Source organism: Strongylocentrotus purpuratus, unplaced genomic scaffold (genome assembly GCF_000002235.5).
Source record: "Strongylocentrotus purpuratus isolate Spur 01 unplaced genomic scaffold, Spur_5.0 spur5_scaffold_6, whole genome shotgun sequence".
NCBI classification, from domain to species: Eukaryota; Metazoa; Echinodermata; class Echinoidea; order Camarodonta; family Strongylocentrotidae; genus Strongylocentrotus; species Strongylocentrotus purpuratus.
In genome coordinates this window covers 53,546,425-53,570,286 of record NW_022145612.1, presented here as the reverse complement: position 1 = coordinate 53,570,286, position 23,862 = coordinate 53,546,425, and the positions used below count along the sequence as shown (strand labels likewise).

The window sequence follows — 23,862 nt, the reverse complement described above, 5'->3', positions numbered from 1 at the left end:
GCTTTTTATCTATTCCATAAACAAAATCATGTCTGTATGTAATTGAAAAGTATAGTTGTAAGTATTTAAATTATTTATCAATTTTGAGCAAGTTGTTTTGGCTGGTACTATAATCACATACAACAAGGATCAATATTGATATGTGCCTGATATACAAATTCAAATTCAAATTCAAGTTTATTGAAACAAATTCACAAGGTCAGATTATCATCATGGGATCTTAACTTCTAACTTTGTACCCCCCCCCCAAAAAAAAAACAAAAAAACAAAAAAACAAAAAAATAAACAGGGGCTTCATGTGTGCAAACCTTAAACAAAATAAAAATAGGACCTTTGCAAAAAAGTAAGCATTAAGCTCTGCTTTAACCCTGAATCAGGAGAATAATTTAACTGTTAAAATAGTCTCCGCACTGTTTTGTCTCAAACACAAGATTAAAATACAGAATGTGAACAGAGCCTTACAGTGAGCTTTGTATTCAGGAAATAGGAAGTGCCGGATTGGAGTGCTTTGTTTAGTTTCTGGCCTCTTTTCTCCCACCCGCCTAACAAACTATCTCTTTTTCTCTTTCCTCTCTCTAAAACCAATCTCATTTTGTGTCACGCACACAAATATAATCTCTCTCTCTTCTCTGCCTGTCTGTCTCTATCTGTCGGTCTGTCTGTCTGTCTGTTTCTCTATCTACATGTATCACTCGCTATGTCCATCTCTCACTATCTCTCACTATCTCTTTCTCTCACTATCTCTTTCTCTCACTATCTCTGTTCTCTCTCTATCTCTCGCTATCTCTATTCTTTCCCTTACACTTCCCTTCTCTGTCTCTTTATGAATGTGATATACATGTACTTGTAATTATTGCAATTTATGATGTTCAGATAACTAAAGTACATTCACCTGTTAGGGTGGTGAGAATTCAGCTCAAAGTTTAAGTTCTCACTTTTTTTATTATAAATTTGTTTTGAATTGTATCCCAATGTCTAACGTGTATTCTACAAAAAAGAATGTGAAAAGCAGTCAATTAAAATCCATCTATTATTCTGTTTTAAGTATTAATTGGCATTGTATTGTACCAGGTAGAAACAATATAAATCAAATCTAAGGGTATCCAATGTTTTGTGTATTAGGAATAGGAATTGTCCACTTTGTGATAATACTTTCTAGACCCATGGAACAAATTTAACATGCATTTTTTTATGGATCCTGGGACCCAAGATAAATATACCTTATGCCTTGGTCACAAATACCCTTACGGGCTGCTACGAACGCCGTACGAACGATTTGCAGACCATTTCGTAAGATCTTCTTAAGGCGGCCGTACGAAACAAGCGCTCGTAGACCGTTCGTAGACCGTTCGTAAGAACGCAGATTGGTCGATGGTCTTGTCCAAGATTTTTTTTAACATCGTACGAAACCCTCTCTTCGTAAGGCGGCAGTACGAACGCCGTAATTACATCGTAAGAACCACGCAAGATCTTCGCTCATTTTGTAAGATCGTGGGCCAATTTTAGAAGCTTCAAATAATTACGATGACCGTAAGAACGCCTCAAGTTGTTGATAGAGGGCTCTTACGGCGCTCGTAAGAACGCCTTACGATCGGAGATTCTTGTGGTCTTCGTACGAATGACTCCTGGCGTTCGTAAGAAGTTCGTAAGGTGCTCGTAAGGTGTACGTACACAATTTATGCAAATTTTGAGTTTTAACGGTTAGAGTTCGTCGAGGGTGCATCTCCTGTCGAAGAAATATGGGACCAAAGGGGAAATCTGTTAGAGGAAAGAGATGAGGAGGAAGAAGAAAGAGGAGGAGAGTGGCAACAGCAATATCAAGTAGAGGCGCCGGAAGTGGGGGGGGGGGGGGGGGGGCAGGGGGGCATTCGCCCCCCCCCTCCCACCCCTATAAAAAAACAGTAAAGGAGTATAGATGGTTTGTATTTTTTAACCAAACTTTATTTAATTAAATTAAATTAAATCATATTCCATTCAAAGAAAAGGAAAGTTAATAGGGATTAAATTTCGTATACATTCCGCTTGCTCCTACATTTTATCAATGGATGTTTTTATAATATATGCGATTTGCGCATATCGTGGAAATATTGTAAGAGGCTGGGAAAGTGTTTTTTTTTTTAATATTATAGTGGTGAGAAGACATGAGCTCCTGAACACTGGCGTACTAATGGGCAGGGGGTATTTCTAATTCGATACCAGTGATTTACAAACGTTGCTGAAATGACATGATTTTCCGGTATTTTTTCTCATTTTTTTGGTAAATCCTATCTTTTTATTCGTTTGAAAATTACTGATTCCCAAATTATCAGCTGGGCATAAAAATATGCTTATTTAGAAGCCTTCATGTTAGGGCCTGCAATACGGCGGGGCTCGGGGCTTGAGCCCCCCTCACTTTTTTAAAAAAGAGGAAAGGAAAGAACGAGTGAGAACAAAATGTGTGACCTACCAAGTGTCACAAATGAGATATCAAAATATGTTCATCTGACCGTAATTAGATGTCGAAAAGCTTTGAGCTTCCAGGGGTTCTGCCCCCTGGACCCCACCAAGGGCCCTAAGACAGCCCCTGGATGCTCATCTGACCGTAATTGAATACCTAATCCTTTGAGCTTCCAGGGGCTCTGCCCCCTGGACCCCACCAAGGGCCCTAAGGTGGGCCCCTGGATGCTCATCTGACCGTAATTGAATACCAATAACCCCTGAGCTTTCGTGGGCTCTGCTCCGTGGAATCCCCGACAATTAGTGACCTGCCAGTGACACAAATAAGATATCTAAATATGCTTATCTGACCGCAATTTAATGCCTAAAAACCATGACCTTCCGGGGGCTTAGTCCCTTGACCCCCGCCGGTGCAAAGCCCCCGGACCCCACGCCAATTTACGTTACGCTTGCTATACTCTAACCCAGTCGCGTACGCAGGGGGGGGGGTTAGGGGTGAACCCCCCCTCGAGTTTTTTGTATGTGTATGTTTTTTGTATGTTTTTTGTGAACCCCCCCCCCCCCCTTTTGATTTAAAAAAAAAAATAAATACAAAATTATGCCAATGGCTGACCTAAAAAAGGTGACCTTACCCCCCCCCCCCCCCCCAACCTAACAAAATGTCAAATTTTCTAATTTCGAGAACATTTCAAATTTGTCCTCTTACTTATTGACTTCTTCGGTTAACATGACTGCTTTTATAATAAAGGAAGTAACAGATATGCTAACAGCAAGTTCAAGAAACACTTTATGGAGTTGCAGTTGCAGTTGTAGTCTTCTTGGCAATACTGTCATCGTGTAATATCAAACTTTCAACAGTCATAGAATTTTCGACAGTATACGGCAGCGCTTTTTTTGCAACCCGACCAAATATAATTTTGTTTTCTTAAGCTCTTCGTACGAATGACTTGTGAATGCCGTGATTTAAACGTGCGACCACCTTACGAGAACAAAAACTCGTAAGATTGGCGTACGTCTGACGTAAGAAGAACACAAGGCGTTCTTACGAAAACGTACGAACTCTGGGGCCATTGTATAACCGAAAATCACTTCGTTTCTCAAGAAGGTCTTGAGTTGTTCTTGTGAATTAAACGGCGTTCGTACGAACTCCGTAAGAAACACGTAAGAATATATGCCCCATCTGCGAATCTCTACGAAATCTGAAATTCGTAGGAACAGGGAGATTCGTACGAACGAATCGTTCGTACGAACATTTGTGACCGTAGCATAAGGAACCCTTTTCAAGGGGTCAATAAAGGTAAGTTTGATTGGTAGGAGTGTAGTCTTACCATCCCTCAAAGTGAATAATTTTCTTTTCATTTGTACATATATTTTACGATTCTGCCGGTACATTTTTATTTAAGACCCACCCCCTCCCATATCATATTTTTCTTACTCTGTCTTTCTTGTAATCGCAGGGGTCAAGCCTTACTGAGCAGGCAGACATCAGCCGTGGGCCAGCTGCAGATGAAAGATGCCAGTGGGGCTAGTAGCCAAGGTAGGCGATGGTACAGGGCCGCACTATGCACGGAACTGGGCAAGCCACTCACCGTAGGAACACTGCCCTCTGTTGAGAAAGTCGGCCCTGGGAAGGTGATATTTGTTCAAGTGTTTCTGTAGTCCTCGTATTAGATTACTGGCATTGATTGTAAGATGGGGGATTATGCCCCAAACACCCCCTCTATATCTGTCTTCATAGAGTTATCCTCTAAAACTATATGAGACATTCAAATGTTGAACAGTTAATTTAAAGAATATAGATGGGAAAAGATGATTTTTATCTTGAAATTGCATTCCATGTGCACCAAATTTAATGTGATCACATTATTTGATATACTTACAAGTCATTTTTAAATAAAGAGTACAATTCTGAAATTTAAACTGGCAATACGTCTTTACAGTAGGTATTACTTAGAGCTTGCATATTCCAAATATAGGATACTAGAATGAATCCCTAAACATTCAAAGTGGTACCCATTGAAAAAATTACCACAATCTGCTAAAAACAAAACCATATTGTTGTCAGATATTAATTCTTCACCATATAAAACATGTTATCTTCAAATCCTAAGTGGTTCTTTTAGCAAAACTATGGGAATGAGAGAGTTCAACATATTAATTGTCATCATGCTTTTGATTAATTTTCACCTAAACTTTTAAGACTTTTATTCCTGTATAGGTCAAAATAGCGGTCCATAGTGTGGGGATTAACTTTGGTGACCTGTTGATGCTGGTAGGTCAGTACCAGGAGAAGCCGCCCCTTCCATTCTCACCCGGGTCAGAGGGCGCTGGTGTCGTCATGGAAGTTGGAGAAGGTGTGAAATCGGTGAAAAAGGTGTGTTTACATTTTGAAACATGACTTGTTTTCTTATACTACTCAGGGATGCCAGATTTCGGGCCTTGTCTCCACCCCATTTCAGGTTTGTTTCCAGGTTTCATTTGTTCATGTTGAGACTCAAACATGTCGAAGTATCTTTTCAAACTCGTCGGGTAAAAATAAAAATGGTATCCCTGACAACTGTAAATCCATGAACGGATGTATTAAATGTGCCTGAAACTTTTGCAGAAAGTCCACATTTGTGCAAGTTTATTTATTCTGCAAAACTAATGAATTGCAATTTTTTATATTCAAAAGGTCACAATAGTTTATCGCCACAAAAATGGCAATGATAGCAATATATTACAGTACAGGTTGCAATCATGTTTTGGTTCTACAGTTTAAGAGTACAATTGATATATAATGTATCTGTATAAAGACCCTATTAGGGATAAGATTTTACCCCCTTTGTCATACAAACTTATGATTTTGGCAACCACTATGATGCATTTTGTCTTACAGTGTATTATTTCTTTGAGTGTGATTGATGAAAAGCAAGATAATAGAAGTTGCCCAAAGAGTTTTTCTCTTTAGATTACAGTGAATTGGTGTAAAAAGCAAGTCATGAATGAAAAGTAGTTTAAATCGCTGGTCATGCTCTCAACTTCCTTAATTGTTTTCACTTTCTTTCTTCATATTAATAATAATAATAATAATAATAATAACTATTTCTTATATGGCGCTTTTCAGGAGGGCCCTATCAAAGCGCTTTACAGATATATATATTATTACCCCGGTCATCGGATTCGGGCTTAGCCGCACACAATGTATGCACATTCTCCACTCCCTGGGGAGCATTCCAGCCAGGCGTCATTCCGAAATAACATCAAAAATAATGTCCAAATGTCGATAACCAATTGAATATGTTGGGTATTGGCTGAGATATGACCATCTGAATGAATATATGTCCTATAGGAACTCAGTGTTATATTCTCTGGCTCCTAACCATTAGGAGCCAGAGCATATAACACTGAGTTCCTATGGGGAGTATATTTATTCAGATGGTCATATCTCAGCCAAAACTTAACATATTCTATTGGTTTTCGACATTTGGACATTATTTTTGATGTTCTTTCGGAAAATGAAGAAAAAATTGAGAAATTCTAAAAATAGATATTTATGACGTCACAGCTTCGGTACTCTATGCACCTGCTTATTCCTGCTTATTAACTTTGTTATTTTTATTATGTAATCGCAGACACATGCACAGCCCAATTGAGGTAACTTTCTCTTTATAAGTGAACATGCCTTCCTATACTTAATTCTCTCCTCATTTTTTCTTCTTTCTCTCTCTTCCATTTACTATTTTTTTCTTTCCTATCAACGTTCTGTTATATAAAATGTAATTTTCATAATAATACCTATAATGTTCTCTCGGTAACTGTGTTAATCTATTATGGGCGTTTCCAGGTTTTCACACCCTTCCGTATCTGAATTATTTACTGTATATTCTATGTTGAAATAATTGTTACATATATCATGTATATGTACATTGTGTTTCACATTGTACTGTTGAGAAGGAAATAAATGTTAATAAATACAAAATACAAAAATACTTACCTATACAGGAGAGCAGGGTATTCACCATGGTCTTCATAGCACCGCTATCAAACACATAGAACAATGCTCCATGATCCATCTTGGTCTCTATCTCCGGGATGGGCTAGGAGCCGACATGTGCCGTGACTCATGTGGGTCAGAACAATAGATCCTCTGGCAATTGGTATCATTTAAATCCCATGTTGAGTACAGATATCTTGTGCTGTTTTATTGAGTGTTACCCAAACACATGGAAGCTTAATTGAAATGTTTTTGGGTATGAAACGTAAAATATCTGAAATTAAATCCTCTTGTGGTGGGTATCATTTGAATTCCAAGACATAGACATGCCCGAGAGTGCAGTTTATTGAATTTTAAAACTGGCTACATCCATCCAGTATGTTCTGCATGACTGGAATCCTCAACAAAGATATAGATTAGAAGTGAGTTGCTCTTTTCCATTATCATGTCAGATGGATCTTGTTTATCAGTAGTGTCTATCGGTCGAGTTCCTTGTCCATAACGATCCCTGGAGACGAAGCGTGCTATATGAAAACTTGATGTTGGTAAATACAGATATTTTGCATTTGAAGCAATGTGTTATTTCCAACTCGCACATCAGATACTGTAATCTACCCTGTTAAACATAGAGAGTAGCTGCTGTGTTAAAGAAAACTTCCAAATCAAAGTTGCAAAAGTTGGAAAGAGATCAACTGCTCCCAGATGTCCAAAAACTTTTCCACGAACTATAATATGCAATCCTTCAACAATTAATGAATAACCTTCAAGAGCAGTTCCATTAGTTTTACGATGAAAGCATTGATCACATATTTAATTGATGTAAAAGTAAAACCAGGTTTGAAGTTCAATGGTAGTCCTGTGCCTCCCATGCTACTGGTTTCAAGAACTGACATTCTAAATAAAATGCTACCGAAATAACATCTGCAGATATTGAAATTGTGAATTCGTTTGATAAGAGGCCCAGAAGGAATGAACCGATCAAAGCTTGATGTATATTTCACCAGCGAATTGCAAATTTGGGGTGCCAACGGCTCAAGAGATCAAACATGGGTGTCACACTTTTTGCTCCTAGGGGAGGATTATGCAACTAAGCTCGACTGGATTTTTGGCGTAGGAAGGTTCAACACAGTCATCGAATCTGGGCAAAATTTCAATATTCCAGTATGTGTGCAATGAATCAACTGGTTTTTTTTTACTATGTAATCCAATCCTGGGGATCTGTAGAGATTGGATAATCTAGAGATAAATGGAAATTTAACTCTTATCTTGGCCTGGATAAGGGTTTTCCCTTTTTCAAGGGGGGCTCATGTTGATTTCTTGCAACACTTTGCACATCTTGGGTAATCTCTGCCTCGGCCTCAAGAAAGTTGTCTCATAGCAGCTTTGGGTGGTCGTTAGTACACTGAGTTCATAAGGTTCATTCTGAACTTACCCATTAAAATATCAAATATCATTTGAGTAATTGTGATGTTTATACTTCTAATGTAAGAAATGTTTGTAATTAGGTAAATCTTACCTACAAAACTAAAGTTGGTTTTATGTGAACAGGAAGGAAATTAATACACACAGTGTGATGATCGAGTATAAGTTGGTTTAGATCTATGAACAAAATATTGTCTAATATGTGTATGGTAAGGCAGAGTTTTAGGCCTACTAATGGTCAAGGGTTCAAAGTTCAGTTTCTTAATTTATTAATTTTAGATACAAATAAGGGTAAAATATATATCTGCAGAACTTTGCTCTGGAAAGCCTGCATTTTTTTTAAACATTTCATGAAAAACTAATTTCTTGTTCCTAAATTTTGTCAATTTTCAAAGTTACAATATTCTTTTCTCAACAAAACAAAGAAAGAAAAGATTCTTCCCATCAAATTTACTCTTTAGATGAATACTTTTTCATAGAATTACTATTCTCATAAATGGTTACAGACTTTTTTGTTGAATTAATAATGATAGATTTCAAATCAATGACACTTTCTAGAAATGTCTTTCACTCCGTATCACTTTCAGAAAAAAATTGTATTAAAGATTATTGTGCGTTTAGTGTTAAAAATGCGTTAGTCAGATTGCAGCCTTGGGTCACTGTCATGACATACTGACCATGAATCAAACTTTGATTACTACTCGTGTCAGCTAGACTGAGCATATGGGACAGGAACATCTTGCGTTGCAGGATGCCACTGGCTTCAATCAGAGTAAGGATTAGAATGACAAAATATATCATGAAGGGTTGGGTGAATAACTGTCAGATTGATTATATCACTTTCAATGATAGACCGAAAATCTTAACGGGCAGAAATCAATAAAACTTATCCCCCACTTATTGAGACAATGCACGGTATCTTTTTGACTATTGAGACACTTAGTTCTAAAAATTAATTCCTTAAAAACAAAATATTTGATAAAATATCAATGCTTCAAAAATATTTGTTTTGAGACATTGTTTTATTTGTCCTTGGATAATGTTCTTGGTTTTGGAGATGCGAAAGTCCAAGAATGAATTTTTTAAATAAACAAATTAATGATTAAAATTGCAATACATCAATGATATTTGATTGAGGCATTTTAACATCTGTCCTTGCATAGTTTGCTGTCTGTTGAGATACTAAAGTATATTAAGAAAATTAACAGAAACTCAAGGACTTGTTGTATCATTGTGAGAGATAGTGTGATAGTTATCTTTAGAGAGGTCTATTGGTTTTGAGATTCAGAAATCAAAGAACTACGGGTAAGTCATTCAAGAATTTACCATTTCCAAGACATTATTTGATTTATAGCTGGGTCAAGGATGTATAGAAATTATACTAGCTACATTTTTTCTTCCACTCTAGGACCCTTTCACTTTTATAACCAGATCAGGCCTCCATATCATGAAGTAAAAAATGACCTATGGTTACATTTGGCACCATTGTATCTAAATCTACTAGTAGAACAATAAAGGCTTGCCCAGTATGTTCAACTTGGAAATATGAATCATGAAGATGAACAAATGCAATATTTTGAAACGGTCATTTGATGTTTGTTCTGATCTCAAAGACGTATAGAAAAGGCTTGGGTAGCCCCTGGGTTCTACAGTAGGGTCAATGGAGGTTGTGAGGACTAGGCTAGGTATGATGTTGGGTCCAGGACTGAAGTTAGGAATTTGACTATTGTTAAATTTACCATGGAGCGATTATCACATGAGCATGGGTGGTACAATTGTTGGGACAACATTCTTCAAAAACTATAGTCATGGGCCACTTGTAGTTGCCATGTATGTTGTGGGATTTTTTCGGGCACAGGCATTGCATTGTGTCTATTATTAGTTGCAGTGACCTTAATATGAGATTGAAATTATTTTCCACTCAGTACAGAAGAGACCAGAGTTTGCGATTGATCAGAGGACTTGTGATAGATTTAAATCAAGTGCAACTCTTTAAAAGACAGCCCCCCTTTATGCAGAATGCCTCAAACAACAAGCATGTTTCGCAGATGATTACTATCCTGTTGATTCTTCTGAAATTCATTTAGTCTGTGTGTCCTTGTTGTCTTGTTTGATTATTCAAAACAAGTTCATCTCTGTAATAACCATGATAAATTGTCACTCCTGTTCATGTTGACACGTTGTTCTATTTATGGAGTCGCTATGGACACTGCTCTGTGTGAGGGCATTGGGTTGCGTGGCTGTGCATGCCCCTGCTAGGTCAGTGATGTGGGTGCCAGGTATCAAGGGCTCAAAGATGATGTCATCAAGTAAATCCCCTTTAATCTGAGCAAGGACAAGGGCCAGAGATCTTTATTTCTACCTCATGGCTGATTTGAGGCTTCCTTGCTGCTTTTGTAGCTCATACAGTAGAAACTCATGTGTATTAATTCTGTATGAACACGTCTGCTCAGAGCCAGAATGGCATTAAACTCTATGTACTAGTGTACTATGTACATGACAGAATAGATATGCTAACATCCTTCTGGTTCTCAACAAGCAGTATAGAGTTTAATCCTTTCTTTGTAATTAGCCCAAAATAAATGAATCATTTTTTTATTTATAGAATTTGTTAAAAATATATATATCAGGGAGAAAGATGTGTCATATGGTGTTGTATTCAAGTTGCATAGATGTTGTTTCTTCATATGAAGTTGTTTTAACTTTGTTTCATGCATGCAAAAGTTCCTGGTTTACAGTCTTGTTGTTTCTCTTCAAGTAATGTAACAATTCTTGTTTCTTTATTTTGTTTTCTGTTGATGTTTTAGGGTGATCATGTGGTAGCCTTGTCATCAAGAGCTGGAGCAATGGCTGAAGAGCTTATCACAAATGAAGGAGTAAGTATGATGGATTTGCAACTAAAGAAATAATTAAAATAGTATTTGAAGAAAAGCAGAAAAAACAGCAAACTAAAGCAAAAAAAAATTGTAATACTCACATTTTTCTTTTGGAATACTTTGTGCAAAATAAGAAAATAGGAGAAATCACTGAGCAAAAATTAAGAATTCAGCTTTTATTTGTTTGATTTTTGTTCTTATGACTTCTGGGCTCTGTATTACAAAGAGTTGATATTAATCACAATTATGTATATAAGAGATAGGAGATTGCAAACTTGCAAGTGATAAGAGGACTTGCGATTGATTCGGATCAATCGCAACTCTTTGTAAGACAGGGCCTAGAATATGTAGGTGTGCTTTAATACTAGTCTGCAAGCACAGACCCTAATTTGACACTTTATTAAAAACAATCATTGTGCCTTGAGAGAAGCCTAGCCCAGCTACCTACTGGTTGTGTCAATATTTCAGGAGCAGCTATAGCACATGACCTATGGTAGTCTCTGGGCGCGTTCATGCTTGATTTTAACGGCCAGAATCAGGCATCTGTTACGCATTTAGTTTAAAACACGATTGCGTTCATGCTCACTTTTGTAGAATCACCGAAAAATGGCGATCACGATCGCTGATCGTAAACTCACAAAAAGATGCGTTTACAATTTGTAAACTCGTTTAAATGGGGTCAACGCACTGACCGCTAGTGGGTCTACGTAGCATGCGCACACAGGTTTGCGAATCCAGCTGAAGGCCACCCAAGGAGAATTGCCTGGAGAAGTGAGCATGAACAGTGCACCGTGGAACTGCGATTATGATGAGCGTTTACGATGAGCGTTACAAATCGCTCATTCTGCCTTCAAAATCAAGCATGAACGCGCCCTTATAGTGCAGACTCTATTTATGACTGACCAAGGGTTTGTGCTTGCAGACTACTATAATACGATGATTACTGATATCCCTATTCTCGTTAATGGATGACAGTAACAACTTCTTGTAATCACAACTTACAAGTAATATGGAAATCACCACATAAAGTAATAGAATTATTGGCTTGAAGATAATTAAGTGCAGAATAGTAAGATGTTACATAGCATATTGGATGATGGTGGACATGTAAAGCATACACTAAAAATAGCTTACCTTTATTTCTCTGCAAAGTTATACAGTATATATAACAGCAAACAGCTGGGAATTGTAAACTATAGGTGGTAAATATGTTTGCATATATATATATATATATATATATATATCTTCTTTACATGTGAAAAGCACATCTCCATCATTGTAATAACAAATTATAATGTCATGTGTTTATTTCTATTGGCAATTACCTTATAAATGTATGATTGATGCAGCACCAGCATAAACACATTTTTCGTAAAATGAATGATCTTGTTTTATGTTTTTCCTTTAACTTGTCTCTTGACATTTAATTATATTCTAATGTACATCACTTATTGTGCCTCTTAGAATTCCAGAACTCCAATTAATACTTTGTTTAATTCACTTCTTTATTCATTCATTTATTTTGTGCTATGTAGCTACCCCATGACATACAGTGAAGTCACTTCTTTGTTCATAGCTCTTGCTATGCCCCTCAAACAGATAATGTTTATCTCTGTCACTGTTACCTTCTTAATCATCCCACCAAGGTCAACATTCTTTTCTTCATGAGAACATTAATGTCAAACGTTGGCATGGTTCCCTGCACTGATAAACAACCATATTGTTCAATACAATTGTCCTGCCAAGATGATGAACAGGTTTCTTTGTTTTCATGACACAATGATGAAAGTAGTCATATGGGCCTTGTCTTTCTGCTGACTTCAAACCTGGCTAGCTGTCAAGTTTATTCTTTATTTGTGTATTATATTCTTAAATTTTCATGTTGTAATCAAATGAATTTTGGATTTGATGGTTATGTGTGTGATGAGCTCAGCTAGTCTAGTTGTGTCAACGCTTTGTCCACATTAGATTAGCTTTAAAGATGCTACATATGAAATACCAGCTAGAAGACTGATCAACATTTTTAGATTAATTGAAATTAGATATTTTTTAACCTGTATCAAGAGGATTTTACTTTGTATTGATGGGGATATATAACAGAATGTGAAAGAGCCTGAATAGTGAAAGTTATGTGCGCTAGATCAAAGCATAGATCCATTTGAATGATGATCCGAATTGATTCTCAAGTTACAATGACATCAGTTCATCTTGTTTTTAATCCCTTACTCATGCTGTAATAAAAAAAACATTGAGCAATGATTCAATTCCTGCCTCTCTTTGTCTTCTACACTCTCTGTATTCCTGTCTATCCCCCCCTCTCTCTCTCTCTCTCTCTTGCTTCTTTCTCTCTCTTGTTTCTTTCTCTCTTTCTCTCTCTCTCTTGTTTCTTCTCTATCCCTCTCTTCCTCTCTCTGTCTTCTCATTCCCTTTCTTTTGGTCTCTCCCTCTCTCTCTTACTCTTTCACACTCTCTCCATCTCTCTCTCTCTCTTACTCTTTCACACTCTCTCCATCTCTCTCTCTCTACGCATTTCTCTCTTGCAGGAAGTATGGCCCATACCCAACAGCCTAAGTTTCAACGATGCGGCTGCAATCCCATGCAGCTTCGGCACAGCTTGGCTGGCTCTCACCCGGAAAGTCAATCTTCAGCCGGGGTGAGTGAGAGCAGTTTCTATATTTGTCACCAAAAAAACTGCATCGTTTCCGCAATCCCCTCTAATTAATGTTCATCTGCCTGCCAACTCAATCAATTTTCTGCTCTCGGACCCGGAGTATTGAGGTTGGGAATGAGCTAGGTGATCCGTTGTCCTAGAGGGCTATTGCAGGGATGCCTGCCCCACCCCTCTGAACATGTCAATCAATCAATAATATTCTTGGGGTGTATGTTTAATTGTACAGAATGCCTAATGGGTCAAGGTTGATATGTGTATAGAGTTGTTAATGTCAGGGGCAGAGAAAGATATCGGCTTAATCATGAACATGGTTTAGATTAATGTCTAATATTGTTGTTGTTCAGGAGATGATGATCAATTTGGCAGTGACGGGTAGGATCACATGTTACTTGCCAAGCAATTACTTGTTGTTGCTTGGAGACTCAAGTAATATCAGTAGTTTCACTTGTACATTGGGAAAGGTGGTAATAAAAATGTGTTCAATAATCAAGAGAGATATAACTGTCCGAAAAATTGTGGCTAATCTGAAGATCAACATCTCAATTGGCCATAATCATTAATCTTGCCTTAATCAGCTTGGAGAATAGCCAGAGGAAATAGATAGGCCCCCCTTATCACCTGGCACCAGGACCTTTTTGTTTGTTTGTTCGTTTGTTTGTGCAGCACCTTGTGATATCTACAGTTGCATTATTGAAACTCAGTTTGTAGATGATATAGGGGAGTTGGAAAATGGTTGTTTTACAAGTTGGGGAACTCGGTGAAGGATAATTGGTAGGCTTTTGAGTTATTTCACAAATAGTGTATTAAAATCAGATGACTTTATTTATACCTTAGTTACACCATGAACCTGACTCCAAACCGACTCCAGACTGATTTGTGGCCATTTGAGGTCATTTAATGTTATTGTCTCGTTAGTGTGACTGGGTCTTAGTGTATCAGGGTTACTTTTGTGAGAGTAAGGAAACACACTGAAAGCCTCAAATGATATTGGGTAAGAGAAAGAGGGAGACATATACCGAGGAGAGGAGAGTGTTAGGAGGAGGTAGCAGCAGCGAGAAAGAGATCCAATATGGAAGGAACCTAAAACGACCTGGAGAAAGAGGGAGATGTGAAGAAAGAGGCAGGAGAGAATGGAAGAAATGGGGGGATATAATAGAAACAGAATAAATATAATGGAAGGCATACTGAAAGAATCCTAGAAAAAAAGGAAAAAGAGAGGGGGGTAAAAAAAGAGGTGATCCAGTAAAATGAGAGAGGGAGAGAGAGGGATTGCATGTATAATAGATAGGGGATTTGAGAGAGGAAGTAGAAAGAAAGTAGGAAAATGAAAGCTTAAACATAAAGGGGCAAGAGAGAGAGAGGGGGAAGAAAAGAGTCACTAGAGAGAGGAGATGCGAGAGAAAGATAAAGAGATGTGGATTACTGTCTGTGGGCAGTACTTGATCAGAGGGGAAGTCATTCATTAGCTGAACTCTGATATATGGTGACAGTGTGATTTAAGAATCTGTCTGTCTGTTTTCAACTACACACGCAAACTCGGCACAACTGTTGCCAAAAAAGAGTCCCCCCTCCTTGTTTGCTTTCCAAAATAATTAGTCACCTTTTCTGTCCTAGAGGGGAAGAATCTGTGTTGTAGCATCCACCTCCTTTTCCCCCTGAATTCATTCCACTTACCTTGTAATTATTAGATGAAATCATTTTAATAGTTAATTTATTCAGAGTCACTGCTCGATTCATATAGGTTTAATTCTGTGCACTCAGTATAACCTTGTGTGAAAATATCTATTTTTTGCCTCTAAATCTCTCCTGCCTTGATCTTTGAAATGTAGTCATATTGGCTGATTAGTGCATGGGGGAAGGGTCTATCAGGGTAAATTAATATTCAAATTGATTATGCAAATATTTAATCCAAGGCAATCTAACCTTTGTAATAAGTTGATTTGTATGAAAGCAGAAAAATAACAGAAAGAGACTGGCAAAAGTTTGAAATGAATCGGGCCAATTGTAAGGAAGTTATGAATGTTTGAAATATGAGATCACTAAGTTTATGCGAATCTCAAATTGGTAGTTTTTTAAGTGGATTGTGGACGTGGATAACTCTCCCATTTGCAGTGTACAAAAATAGAATTAATTTCTGTTTTTCTTGTAAGTTCCTGCTCCCCTGGTGCACTACTCAAAATATATTATTGATAGCATATTATTATATTTTAAAACAAAATTAAATTTTAGTCATTTTGTATGTTGAAACAGATGGGAATGTAGTCCGGCCTTACATATTGATGTAACTATATAGACTATATATGACTGGCATACATGTATAAGCTTTATATAATTTCTTCTGTTGTTTCAGAGAAACTCTTTTAGTAACAGCTGCTGCAGGAGGTGTTGGTCTAGCTGCTGTGGAGTTGGCCACCAATGCTCTTGATGCTAAGGTAAAAATCCCTATGATTGACACAATGAATATTAAAGAAAAAATGCTATCACATATTTACCTATTTAATAGATGTAGAGAGATTACATGATCTCTTATTAACAACAACTCCTCTTACTACTTGTCTTCCCTCTGGCTCTAAAGGTTATAGGAGCAGCAGGGGGTCCTGAAAAGTGCGACCTAGTGCGATCCAAGGGAGCCGTAGAATGCATCGACTACACGACAGAGAACATTAGGGATAGGACCAAGGAGTTGACTGATGGGAATGGGGTCAATGTAGCGCTGGACGCAGTTGGAGGTGATGTCTGGAAACAGTGCTTGAAAAGGTGAGAAATTATTTTTCAAAGGAAGGCAGTGAGTGATTTCAGATTTCATTCACTTGTGATGTTCAATCTGGATTGTTTTTTTAGGTTACCAAACACATCATTTGTCACAATTTGAAAAAAATGGATTCACCAAAATTTCCTCTTAGCAGTACTCAACCCTTTCTTTAGATACTAAAATTGGAAAATATAATCAGAGTAATTTTGTGTATAGTTTTATGAGAAAGTATGGATGTTTTTGTCTCGGTTAACTCTCAATTTATGAATTCAGTCTTTATACGATATATCCATAGCCAGATGAGGAGAGGTAGAGACCATGTTTGCATACCTAAAGGAGCCCCAATAGTTCCCTCCTACATACAATCTCTATGAAAAGGGAGCTCCATGGATTTGACCTGTGAATGTGCATGCATATACGGGTCACAGCGTTCTCTCTCTACTAGCTTTGAATGTATCCCACCGCTGCCACCTGTTTAAGAAGTGCAATTCCCAGATTTATCAAAAACAAAATGCAATTTTAGACGAAATATGTCTGACAATAATAGACAGTAGTAGCATAAAGATATCTAGCTCTGGTAGCAAGAAGTAAATTAGAATGAAAGATATTGAATATCTCCTCATATTATCCCACTTGTGTCAATATTTTGCTTATTTTGTTTTCTAGTTTGGCATGGGAGGGTCGAGCTGTCGTGATTGGATTTGCCAGCGGAGAGATTCCAAAGATCCCTGCCAACCATCTTCTGTTGAAGAGTCTAACCACCACTGGGTTGTACTGGGGTCGCTATGGTCTCATGGACCATCCTGTCTTCAAGAAGTCCGTCACTGATTGCTTTGACCTTTACACCCAGGGAAAGATCAAGCCCCATGTCTGTCAAACATTCTCACTAGAAAAGGTGAGTGGAGCGAAATAAAATGTTCAGGGCTCCCAGCTATCTGTGATATCAAGGAAATCTGAAAAATCAGTTCCTTTTTTTTTTCTACCAAGGGAAAGCTAGAAATTTGAGGAAAATTTAACTTTAATCAGGGGGAAATTGGGAAAGTTCACTGGCCCCCAAAGCTATTAGTCAGTTTCTTATACCTGACTTGTTAATGAACCCAGTTCCAAGAAATCTAGTTTCACTTATTTTTTACAGAATAAGGCAAAGTCATGCATGCTTAGTTTTGTTTTCGGTGGTGCCTCATAATCACAGATGGCAGTATTCATAATTATCTCCAGAACTGATATAAATTTCAGAGGAGTCTGATTGAAAATATTATATATTTATATGATAAATTATCGGTAATCATGTTTTTGAATGCATTATTTTCTTATTTCTTTAAATTTCTTTAAATTTCTTTCAGATGATTTCTTACAAGTTTTCCCACTGACACTTTGCTCATCTTAATGATTGAACTTTGCTTGTACTTGTCATCCATGTATAATTTTCTCTTGTGCCTCAGGTTTTTTTTCTCTCTATTTCTTTCTTGTTCTCTCTCTCTTTTTTCTCTCTATTTTTTCCTATCTCCTAACAATTTACTGTCTTACTAATGAAGTGACTAGATATTGAGATGCAATCAGATAAATGTTTAAGTTTTTATATAAATATTTTCTGATATTCCTTTTATTTGTCTCTTTACCTCCAGATCAATGAAGCTTTCATGTACATGAAGAACAGAAAGTCAACTGGCAAGATCATCGTCAATGTACGATAAGAAATCCCCAATGTGGAATCAATGAATAGTACATCTTTCATGAGACTATAACATCTGAGATTCAGAAGGGCGCTAACTCATAGTGTTAAAGCATATAAATTGACATCCTTCTGGCATTCAGTATACAAATTAGTGTGAAATTATGAAGGGAGCAAACATTAAATGAACTCATAGCATTATCAGAGAAAGACATAGCAGTTTGCCATATGTAAACCTGATCTTTCTTCTAGAAATTATTAAAGGCAGGGAGAAGGAAAGTGAAAGATTATTCCAAATATTTTTGCTATTATCAAAAGGTAAAGTGATAGAGAGCATCTCATCAGAAACTGAAATGATTTCCTGTTATTGTTAGAATAGAATGTCAAACAGAAGTATGTAATTGGAGGAATACTTGAGAAGTTTGTAGTGATAGACAGAAACTGTAATATGTAATTTTGATGAATCAGCAGACAGATACTATTATATGAATTTTAATGATACATACAATATTGTATTCAAATATCATGAATATAATGAGAATTATATATTGTAAGTCTTCACCTCTTGCTAGTAAGCAATCCTATATCCTTCAACTCTTTACTGCCAAGGGGATGTCATAAAGTTTGTATAAATCCTCTCTTAAGAATTTAATAATCTTTCATCTCTGCCAAATGTGTAAATTTGAGAGAAGTTTGACTGAAAAGAGGATGAATTAGCTGACCGTAAAATAATGCATGTTTACCAATCGGTCACTTTGGTATGACACCCTGAATGTTTTCATTGAGCAACTTAAGCAGGTGAAGAGATAATAGAGGAGCTTTACACAGGGTTATCTTCGTTATTAGGTTTGTATGAAATGTAATGAGGTGATGATAAATCTTAATGTGCAATGCAAACTCAATATCACAGCAAATTAATGTAATTGCATTTTCAATATATACTGAAAATATATTTGTTTCATAATTGTTTCATAATTAATGTGGACTGTAAATTTACATCATGCTAATGTTCTTTACTTTGCATTATTCTAAAAAAAAATTGATTTTGCTCCCATCGAAGTCAGTGAAATATCTACCTCTTACTATTACTTTCACACAAATATTTAGAATTATGAGAGTAAAAGATGCTTGTAATTAGAATCTTGTGGTTTTTATATTTAGGGGATGTCATCAAGTAGGGGAAAAACAAGGATTTTAATATTTTAATAATGTATCATGTTGTACATGATGACTACATACTTTGTGCCTTGCCAATTGAGAGTTAATGCATTCCAAAATAATAGTGAATTGCATGCGTTTAATTCTTTTGCCACTCATTAAATGGACATAGGTCATATAGGAAGGTATTTTATTTTTTATTGGTAATTGTTCCATTTAATTAAAATCTGATGATTTTGATGAGGATTTGTATGTGATGAAATTGATTGAATTAAAATAATAATAATCAAAACAGTGCTTATAAAGTGCTTACCACCAAAGTCTCTGAAGGCTATAACAAACAAAATACAATGATTAACAATTACATATTAAAAGGAAACAAATTCCAAGAACCCAACAAATTACAATAAATGTATATGAAATATACATCCATGTGAACAGAGTAAGTTAATCATCAAAAGCGATTTTGAAAAACAAGTTTTGAATATATATATCCCTGTAAATGAAATATGATTATATCAAAGTGATTTTTTTCTATTAAATTCTCTTGATAAGAGTGATATGCTGTAGCAGATAATTTTGTCATTCTTGGAATCAGTCATTATGGTTAGACATACTAGTAGGTGATTAATATATATGATTGAAACAATTTAAAAATTTGACAATTAGAAGTGGGGAAGATACAATGAATTATATATCATTGTGAATTATTAATAACATTTTTTAACGCAGGTAGAGGAGGGAGAGAGAGTGGGGTAAGTGGTGTGAGAGAGGGAGGGAAAGGGAATACCGTATGTGGTGTGAGAGAGGGAGAGAGAAAAAGAGACAAAGAGAGAGAGAGGAAGAAGGGAATAGGTGGTGTTCTAACGTTTACGACGGCGAATTCAATTTTGAGAGAGAGAGAAAGGGAGGGAATGTAAGAGAGGGAGATCAACATTTTCTGAAAACAAACATTTTACAAAAGAAAGAAACATCATTGCAATACTATAATAACAGGCACAGCTAAAGAGGGTTAAGAATGGTAATACGTGATTTGTCTTTAATCATAAAATCTCAATTATCGAGAAATACACGTCCAAAGTTAAAACATTCCAGGAAAAAAAAACTACCGGTATGCGCTTCCCACAAGGAAGCTATCATTAGGTGGCGCTAGAGTACATTCACAATGACGTCAATAAGGGAGTTCACAGATAGCACATGGTACAAATGACCCCAAGAATACTTCCACCTGCGTATCATAGAATGTACCGTTGGTGCATAAATGAATAATGTTACATAACTTTCATGCTTGAGCGCATATCCAGTATTCATCTCAGTGTGGGTTTTACCATTTTGGTACAAATGACATTTATCTGCCCATGCGCAGATTGTATCTATGAACTGGCTTATTATTTAAAGGCCCACTGCACTACTTGTAACTACTTGCGCCCTCTATATAACAAACAATGCCTAATCGGTGACCATTGGTCCCCCATGATCCTCTTTTCCTTATGTTAACTGAGAGCTGAGCTAGTTGATGAGATAACCACCTGTCCAGTGACCTTGCAGGGCGCTCTAACCCCTCCTGTAAACTACGGCAGATAAGCTTTAAGAAAATGCATACACGGACCCTGACATTGTAGTAATAGTGTCATTTAATTTTTGACAAAAATATCGGTTAGTCAGATTTCCCTCTCAGCGGCTCAACAGACTGGTTTACTAAACATATTCAAATTTATGGATGTTTCTTTCCTGGGGACCTACTACTCCGACCTAGTGACGAGGTATTTCATTAACAATGAACTACAATACTTGGAATCCAGTCCGCGTACACTACTTGTTGTTTAGGGTTGTCAAGAAACAAGCTATTCTTAACCGTATGTATTAAATTTGAATATGTTAGTAAACCGGTTTATTATCAGTTTCCGAATTATTTTTGCGAGTTCAGTTACCTTCAAAAGCGTCGATGGAGACGTACTATATTTCATACAATGTCTATGTGTACCAGCTGCCAGGACCAGCTGTCTTTCTTTGTATATTAGAAATTCATTTTGTAATCATGAATCACATTCACTGGTGGTATGTCGGATAAGCCTCGAGAAAATGCTTAGTTATCGAGCTGTTCATGACGGAAGAATGCATTTTATTCGAGTATAAAGGACCAGTATTTTACAATGCAAACAAATCTGTGGAGGTAATTCTTTTCACTGTTCTCATCGAGCCATATGTCATCCACCTGTACCAAATAATAGAATTTCTCGCTTTTCTTTCTATCAAATGTTTGCAGAGATTGACTATTGCTATGTCAACATTGCCAATCATTACATGACTGACAATGAGAGCGGACAAAATATACAGTTCCTCAGGTAGACAAAGGAACATCCCTTACTGCTATTATGTAAAAATGTGTAGAACAGGTGTCACATGCATATTCACCTTTTTACATAATAGCTGTGAAGGGATGTTCCTTTGTCTACCTGAGGAACTGTATGTTTTGTCCGCTCTCATTGTCAGTGATGTTCATAGTGATGATTGGGGTGCCAAGAGCAAGATTTGAAGAATGGTATTTTATGAACTAAGAAAGTCCATGGTATATAGGCATCAGTAAAAGCACTCTGGTAAAATGTCACACGCTGAAAGGACACATTTCAAAGCAGACTGATTATTTACAATATCTGTGTAGATTCGATCGTCGTGTTGATCTAAGCCGGTCAACTTCCTTTATACTCGAATAAAATGCATTCTTCCGTCATGAACAAAGGACTTCTAGCAAGTGGAGATCGTCTTGAGTAAACTATTACGGAGTTCCTACAGGTTTAGTCGAAAAGCATGACTAGTAAGTATAACGGTGGCGCCATGACATTTACGCTTGTTCGCATTTTCCTCAGCATATCTGATACTATGTAACAAATTCTGAAACACATATCATGTATACTTTGCTAAATTATAATATAACATCATCTGAAATCGAGAAAAGATCGTATTTATACTACCTCCATACATTTCCCAGGTCGTTGTTATGCTGAGTCTGCAACTTTAGTCTGCCAAAGGATTAAAAAGAAAACGATTTTGTTTTCCAATGAAATTATAACTATAATCAAAATTTTGAAATGGTCAAGACGGCAAAAAGGGTCATTGGAATTTTTGAAGGTGATCAAATGATTATTTCAACCATGGTGTAGTAGGTCCATGTTTTACCAAACCTTAAAAAAAGCACTCATCCACATACGAGGTTGATTATCAGCATAATGATCTGTGAAGCAGCTTGCATTGGAATAAGAGCTCGTAACGTAACCAAATAGAGAATGAAAGCAAATTTTATTTCCAAATTCAAATTGCGTCTACCAAAAAAATAATAAAGATACAAATTCTCAGAACTTAGCCAAAACAATCGCTTTTATATGTCAGTGTTCAATACACTTGCGATGTTAAAGAAAAGGGGAAAATATATTCTATCCATGTTGGTCTTTATCGACAAATTATAACTCATTAATGCAACTTTAATAATAAATTATATGTAAATTAAATTCCTTATTTACGATACAAAAATCAATGATATCTTAATTTCAGCGTACGCAAAGAACCAAATTCTGGTCGTCATCGCCATCGGTCTGCTGACGGTGCCTTGGACGGGCGAATGAGTCGTGGCAGTTTCACAACCCTGAATGATGCTTCTTTCAGCATCGTTGACCCCGGGCTTTTTTGGTCGTCGAGTACGCCTCCCATGTCTCCAGATTTACAGGTATATTTGTATTATGGAATTTTGTAGCTCTTACAACAGGGGATGAGAGAAAAGAGATGAAAAGAGCACTTATCAGGAGGGGAAGGGGCACTTATCAAAGTAAAATGAGCATCTCTCTGATTCCACATAAAGGCAATTACCAGCAGTTCTCTTTCCAGGGGAGTTTTTAGTTCTTTACCGTAGGATTCACACAATTTATATTTCAGCTTGCAAATGAAGGGATACAGGACGGGGAATGGCGCAGTAGGCCTACTGAGCACAGTAATTTGCATCCCCGGCCCCCCCCCCCCACTCAGTGTTATTTAGGGTACGCATATGCGTGTTCCAACCGACCCCCCCTTTTCAGCAAAAATCCGGTGTGTAAAGTCAATACGGCTCGACCTTTTTCTTTTGTATACGAGCCTTTTTCCGCACCCCCCCCCCCTTTTCAGCAAAAGTCCGGTGTGTAAAGTCAATACGGCTCGACCTTTTTCTTTTGTTACGAAAAGGACATTTTGGCAACACGCATGCGGTCATTTTGAAACCTGAGTGGGGGGGGGGGGCGGGTTTGCATCTCGTTGATAATGTAAACGGATCTACCGTTTACTTTAGGTTCATAATTAAAAAGGGTGGTTTTAATTTTAAGAAGACAATGCCTATTAAATCTTCTTCTTCTTTTTTTCTTTGTTATATGTTCTTTTTTTTCAGGGGGAGGGGATTCGCCATGCGTCTAGAAGAGATTCTCCTACTGAGTTGCAGATGCTACAGGGGGCATGTGGGCGTGTCCCCCATCGAGAAGTGAAAATAAAATAAATGAAGATTAAAAAAACGAGGAAAAAAAAGAGAGCATGAAAGCTGTCCTTTGTGTACTTCGTATAATACTTTACTTTGTTTACAAGTTCATTGTAAACTCATTGTGTCGACCAATTAAATAGCAATAAATGTACTTTGAGCGACATAAAAATGGGTGAAAAACGTTCTTTTTTTGTTTAATAATATTTTTTTTAAAGAAGAAAAAAGTTGCATTAGCTGGGTATCGAACTCGATACCTTCCAGTTACCAGGCGATCGCCTATCCACGAGACTAACGTGTCCAACTGACGATCATCGTGAGTTTTTGCGTCTTAATACTCATTATTGTTGTATTGTGTATAAAAAGAAGACAGTATTCTAAACAAATCAGAGAGTCGCTTGTTAAAG

The 23,862-nt window shown here is 36.9% G+C and overlaps 1 protein-coding gene across 1 annotated transcript in view; it reads left to right on the top strand.

Annotated features, from left to right (window-relative positions):
- Nucleotides 1-19,151, top strand: part of LOC581878 (quinone oxidoreductase-like protein 2 homolog) — a 50,072-nt gene extending 30,921 nt beyond the window's left edge. Inside the window, exons 3-10 of the mRNA XM_011670576.2 lie at nucleotides 3,894-4,068; nucleotides 4,655-4,810; nucleotides 10,642-10,710; nucleotides 13,254-13,363; nucleotides 15,732-15,813; nucleotides 15,957-16,138; nucleotides 16,800-17,028; nucleotides 17,759-19,151. Of these exons, the coding sequence (XP_011668878.2) occupies nucleotides 3,894-4,068; nucleotides 4,655-4,810; nucleotides 10,642-10,710; nucleotides 13,254-13,363; nucleotides 15,732-15,813; nucleotides 15,957-16,138; nucleotides 16,800-17,028; nucleotides 17,759-17,827 (1,072 nt within the window). The 3' untranslated portion in view covers nucleotides 17,828-19,151. The remainder of the gene's footprint in view (nucleotides 1-3,893; nucleotides 4,069-4,654; nucleotides 4,811-10,641; nucleotides 10,711-13,253; nucleotides 13,364-15,731; nucleotides 15,814-15,956; nucleotides 16,139-16,799; nucleotides 17,029-17,758) is intronic.
- Nucleotides 19,152-23,862: the final 4,711 nt, after the last annotated feature.